This window comes from Primulina eburnea, chromosome 17 (genome assembly GCF_022965805.1).
Source record: "Primulina eburnea isolate SZY01 chromosome 17, ASM2296580v1, whole genome shotgun sequence".
Taxonomy (NCBI): domain Eukaryota; kingdom Viridiplantae; phylum Streptophyta; class Magnoliopsida; order Lamiales; family Gesneriaceae; genus Primulina; species Primulina eburnea.
In genome coordinates, this window is record NC_133117.1 from 14687757 (window position 1) to 14693861 (window position 6105).

General features: G+C 42.1%; 1 protein-coding gene across 1 annotated transcript; it reads right to left on the minus strand.

Moving 5' to 3' along the window:
- Positions 1–2314: 2314 nt before the first annotated feature.
- On the minus strand, positions 2315–5102 carry LOC140817894 (uncharacterized). The gene is made up of 5 exons (XM_073177689.1): positions 4737–5102; positions 3908–4207; positions 3467–3811; positions 2607–3012; positions 2315–2430 (listed from the first exon to the last, which is right to left on the minus strand). The coding sequence occupies exons 1-5, from the start codon at positions 5100–5102 to the stop codon at positions 2315–2317; spliced, it is 1533 nt and encodes a 510-aa protein (XP_073033790.1).
- Positions 5103–6105: the final 1003 nt, after the last annotated feature.

Here is a 6105-nt window from a genome sequence, read left to right on the forward strand (position 1 = left end):
TGTGAGTATGATGTTGTGATGAGTTTTGATACTTTCTTTTCGTGTCGATGGTCCTTGGGTGCATTAGAATTCGTAGGAAAAGCTTTGGTGTTAAGTTATCGTGTTCACATGTGGTGTTACGTTGTTTGTGATGCGTAGTTGTTTTAGGACGTTTGTTTGAGTTTGAATCACTGCCACAACATCCTAGGATGAGTCTTGAGTTGTTGGTTCACGGTCAGTATGATCGAGTGAGTAGGATTAAGTCACAAGTGTAGGGAATTCCGTTGCTTCACAATTCCAATAGGTACACGGATCCGAAGCCGGACCCTTACACTAGGGGTGTCAATCGGGTGGATTGGGTCGGGTTTCGGGTCAACCTGCGATTTTTTTTTTCAACCCGAACCTGAAGCAACCCGAAAACCCTCAACCCAAACACGAACCCGTCTAACCCGCCTAACCAGAATTTTATTAATTTTTTTAAAATTTTTTTTAAAAAAATTGAAGAAAAAATTTCAAAAAAATAAAAATAATAAAAATATTTTAATTTAAACACATAATAACAAAATTTCGATTTAAATTTGAAAGTTTAATCGTAGAAAATTAAAAGTATATTTACTAAATCAAATAAAGAATTGTTAAAAAAATAAAAATATGCAAAATAAATATTAAATGATGAAAATTTATCATATTAATATACAATAAATTTTGTTCAAACATACAATATATAAAAATATAGGTAATATTTTTTTTAAAAAGTTTGCGGGTCTTATCATATTACTATACAATAAATTTTGTTCAAACATACAATATATAAAAATATAGGTAATATTTTAAAAACAAAGTTCGCGGGTCAACCCGCGACCCAACCCGACCCAATCCGAAACCCGTCTAACATGGCACTAACCCGAATCCACCCAACCGAACCCGAAAAACCCCAACCCGAACCTGTTTTTTGGTGTTGGGTCGTGTCGGGTTGACGGGTCGTGTCGTATTTTGACATCCCTACCTTACACGGGGTCCGTGCTCTTGTTTCCTTTGAAATGTGAAATTAGCATCTACCCGGACCATTACACGGGCTCCGTGTACTCTTAAAAAAAAATTAAATTAAGTTTTAGGGATTGTTTTGGGGTTTGATGTCATGATTTAGTACGACGATTAAACGAGGTTGAGTCCCGATAGATTTAGAACGTCATAAGGAAAATTTGTCAGCATGACTAATACGTCTAAGTTATGAAAGATAAGTTTTTGAACTCGTGTTAGTATGTGCAGCAGTGGCCCCAAGCGAGATCCAACGAATTCCCAACGCCATGTAAGTATGTTTGACGTGCAAAAGAAAATATTTTATGTTTTTGAGGTATGCTAAATGTCTTGTGACCAAATTATGAACATGTTTGGAAGTCTGTGAACGTGGTCGAGGACCTCTCCGCCTCGGTAAAGCATGACTGGGTTTAGATCAGGATTGGAAAGCAGTAAAGTATGACCAGGGACCAATCCACCCAGTAAGCATGACAGGAGATCTCATGTATGTGGTAGTGGATTTTCCCTGCCAGCCCAGTATTGTGGTTTTGTCTGATCAGACACATTTATATATGGGTCACTTGTTTTGAAACATATCTCTATACGAAATGATGTTATGTATGGTCAAGTATGTATGATGCAAGTATGTTTAAGAAAAGTTTTATGATGATGGCACGTCTACGTCTATGCTACTACGTTCAAGTTATAAGTATCTTTATGCTATTACGTTCAAGTTTCAAGTATATAAGCCCTACTTTAAAGATGCATGTGATTTTATTATGTAGTACTTGCTATCTTCAGTTTATATATTTCGAGTCTTTAGACTCACTAGACTTGATCGATGAAGGTAAGGATGACTTTGAGGAGACGAAGGTGGGGACCAATGAGCCGGCTTGGACTTTACAGGAGGCCAAACTCGAGACCGCCTATGTTTTAAGATTTTATGCATGACGATTTTACTACTTTGATTTCACTTTATGGTTTACGATGTTTAAGCAAGTGTTTTTCTTAGGAAAACTTATTTGTGATCTCTTTTATTGCAAAATTTTGGATAAACAGTTTATTGATGATCAAAATTTGAAAGATTATTTTGTATTTAAGAAAATTTTTATTTTTCCGCAAATTTTAAAATAGTTAAAAGTACGGTACGTTACATCTACCATGAATGAATTATGCATAAAATGCTTAAAAATAAAATCATAGATTGCATTCATGTAGGTTATGTGATTTAAAATTTCGTCCTAGAAATTAGAACGTACCGAATAACTCCGGGTAGCGACTCCTCATCTCAGTCTCGGTCTCCCAAGTAGGCTCTTTCTCAGAATGATTCGGCCACTTGACCTTGACCATCTGGATCACCTTGTTCCAGAGTCTCTTTTCCTGTCTGTCCAGTATCTGAGTCGGTCTCTCCTCGAACGATAGGTGCAAAGTTAGCTGAAGTGACTCATAGTTAAGAACATGCGAAGGATTCGACATGTACTTACGCAGCATGGAGACGTGGAACACGTTATGAACTCCCGCCAGATTCGGCGGTAAAGAAAATCTGTATGCGAGTGTCTCAACTCTCTATAGGATCTCAAATGGTCTGATAAATCTAGGGCTGAGTTTACCCTTCTTCCCGAACCTCATCACACCCTTCATCGGTGCGACCTTCACGAAAACATGATCCCCTACTGTGACCTCAAGATCTCGCAGTCTATGATCAGCATAGCTCTTCTGACGGCTCTGTGCTGTCTTCATCCTGTCCCGGATCTTGGCCACTAACTCTGCTGTCTGTCTGACAATATCCGTACCCAACTCTGCTCTCTCTCCTACCTCGTCCCAATAAATTGGTGACCTACAATTCCTCCCGTACAATGCCTCGTATGGAGCCGTACCTATCGATGCTTGATAACTGTTGTTGTATGTGAACTCCACAAGAGGTAACTTTGGCTCCCAGCTGCCCTGGAAGTCGATCATGCACGCTTGGAGTAGGTCCTCCAGAATCTGAATCACTCTATCTGACTGATCATCTGTCTGAGGATGGAAGGCGGCATTGAAAATTAACTTCGTACCTAATGCCTGGTGAAGACTCTTCCAGAATGCAGACGTGAACCTCGGATCCTTGTCTGACACGATGGACACTGGAATCCCGTGCAGTCTGACAATCTCTCTGATGTACAGCTCTGCATACTGAGTCATGGTGAATGTCTTCCTGATCGGTAAGAAATGAGCTGATTTAGTGAGCCGATCAACAATCACCCAGATGGTGTTAAATCCTCCAGTATTCCTCGGAAGCCCTGTCATAAAGTCTACAGTAATATTCTCCCATTTCCACTCGGGAATAGGGAGTGGTCTCAGCTTCCCTGAAGGTCTCTGATGCTCTGCCTTAACATGCTGACAAGTCAAACACTCGGAGACGAATCGCAGAATATCCATCTTCATGCCGGCCACCAATACATAGTATCTAGATCCTTATACATCTTTGTACTCCCTGGAAGGAGTACGGGGTGATGTGGGCCTCACTCAAAATATCTGCTGGGAGAGAATCACTTTCAGGAACCCTTAGACAGTCCCTATATCTGACTATGTTGTCCACAATTGCATACAGTCTCTGGCCCTTAGCCTCATCCCTATGTCTCCACTTCTGTAACTGCTCGTCAGAAGTCTGCCATGTCCGGATTCTGTCTCTCAGAGTCGGCTGTACTGTCAGAGTAGCAATATTCGGGGCCTTGCCTCTGGCATAAACTGCAAGCTCAAATCTCTGAATCTCATCCTGTAGCGGTCTTTGCACTGACACCAGCTCAAGCCACCCCCTCTGTCGCGTGTTCAGTTCCTTGTGTGTGAAGAAGTACTTCAGGCTCTTATGATCTATGAAAATCCTGCACTTCTCCCCAGAAAGATAGTGTTTGCATATCTTCATGGCAAATACCACTGCTGCTAGCTCGAATTCATGAGTGGGGTAATTCTTATCACGCACATTCAGCTGTCTGGACGCATAGGCTATCACTCTGTCCTGCTGTATCAGAACTGCGTCCAACCCAAGCTTAGATGCATCTGTATATACCACAAACTCTCCTTGACCTGATGGCATAGCTAGTACTGGTGCATTGGTCAATGCTAGCTTCAGTCTGTCAAAGCTCTCTTGGCACTCAGGTCCCCAAACAAACTTGGCATTCTTCTTTGTCAAGGCGGTCATAGGCGAAGCCTTGAATAAACTTCCTGTAGTAACCTGCCAATCCCAAGAAACTAAGGATCTCTGTCACACTCTTAGGAACTGACCAATCTCTGATTGCCTCCACTTTGCTAGGGTTGACCTTTATGTCATCCTGTGATACAATGTGGCCCAAGAATGCCACTCTATCAAGCCAAAACTCACATTTACTGAACTTGGCATACAATCGTATATCCTGTAAAGTCTGCAATACTGTCCTCAGATGCTGACTGTGCTCCTCCCTACTCTTCGAATAGACCAGAATATCATCAATGAAGACTATGAGGAACTGATCTAAATATGGCTGAAACACGCGATTCATGAGATTCATGAAGATCGCTGGCGCGTTCGTCAGATCGAAGGGCATCATCATAAACTCATAGTGCCCATAATGCGTCCGGAAAGCATTCTTGTGCACATCTGACTCTCTCACCTTCAGCTGATGGTATCAGGATTGAAGGTCTATCTTCGAGAACACCGAGGCTCCCTGAAGTTGATCAAATAAGTCCTCGATTCTCGGCAACGGATACTTATTCTTCACTGTGACCCTGTTCAGCTCTCTGTAATCGAGACACAGTCGCATGTTGCCATCCTTTTTCTTAACAAAAAGAACTGGTGTGCCCCATGGAGAAAGGTTAGGGCGAATGAAACCCTTATCTAACAGATCATGAATATGCTCTTTGAGCCCCTTCATCTCTGTAGGTGCTAACCAGCAGGGTGCCTTAGATATCGGCACTGTCCCGGGCATGAGCTCAATCAAAAAGTCCACCTCTCTGTCTGGTTGGATGCCTGCAACATCGTCAGGGAAAACTCCGGGGAACTCCCTAACTACATCAATGTCCTCCAGCCTCTGACTGTCTGGCTCTGTCACTAACATGATGCTGGCTAAGAATGCCTGGCAGCCTCTCCTCATAATTTTCCTCGCACACATGCAAGAAATGATGTGCGGCATCTGCTGATGTGTAGCTACCTCGAAAACAAACGGCTTCCCACTGGGCAGTCTGGCAGAAACTGACCTCTGTCGAAAATCTATGTAGCGCCCTTATCCGAGCCACTACTAAACAGACTAATAAACATGCAACATTAAACTTAATAACAACAATTAAACAGTGGAAACCAAATAATTAAACATCTTACAACCCAAATGAAAACAAAACAAAAACAGCAGTCTTAAACATTAATACAACCATAAAAAATACAAAACATAACCCTGAACGAGAAAACGATAAACCACAGAAAACCTCCACTGGATCACCACCGAAAACCCAACTGCTCTAGCCACTGCCCTAGTCGTCCGAACCGTCCAACCTAAGACCTGCCCCATGGAATGGGGTGCCCAAGATGAAAACAAGGACGTGAGCGACAATCGCCCAATACGAGAATGTATGAGTATACAAACTGATATGATGCATGCAAAATGCAATATGCTCGGATATCAAGGATCAAGTCAAGAATCTCATGCTCAGTCTAGAGGCGCCTGAGTGTGTAGTCTATGATCTGCCCTAGGCATGTTTTGGCTCCTACACTCATCATCAAGACGTGGACCTGCAATGTCTAGGTCATCAGAGCCCGCGTGTCCCGTCGGACACAGTAGCTCTCGATGCCCCATCGTCCACAATACAGAATAGGGCTGAGCGGCCCCAACAAACGAGGTATATCTCAAAAGATATCAGGCTCAACATGATATGTCATGCATAATATGCCAAAGCAGTAAAACATGTATCATGCAACAGATAAATATGCAGCATATAAGTGTGTATACTACGCTTGGATATCTCAGTCAGTACATCACGTACCTCACTAAAACAATCTGACAGAAAGCTCTGAACCTAGACAATACCAACATAAAGAAATCACTAACAAACCAGATCAAACATGCTACAAAGATCTCCCTAATGATCCTTAAATCACTATCT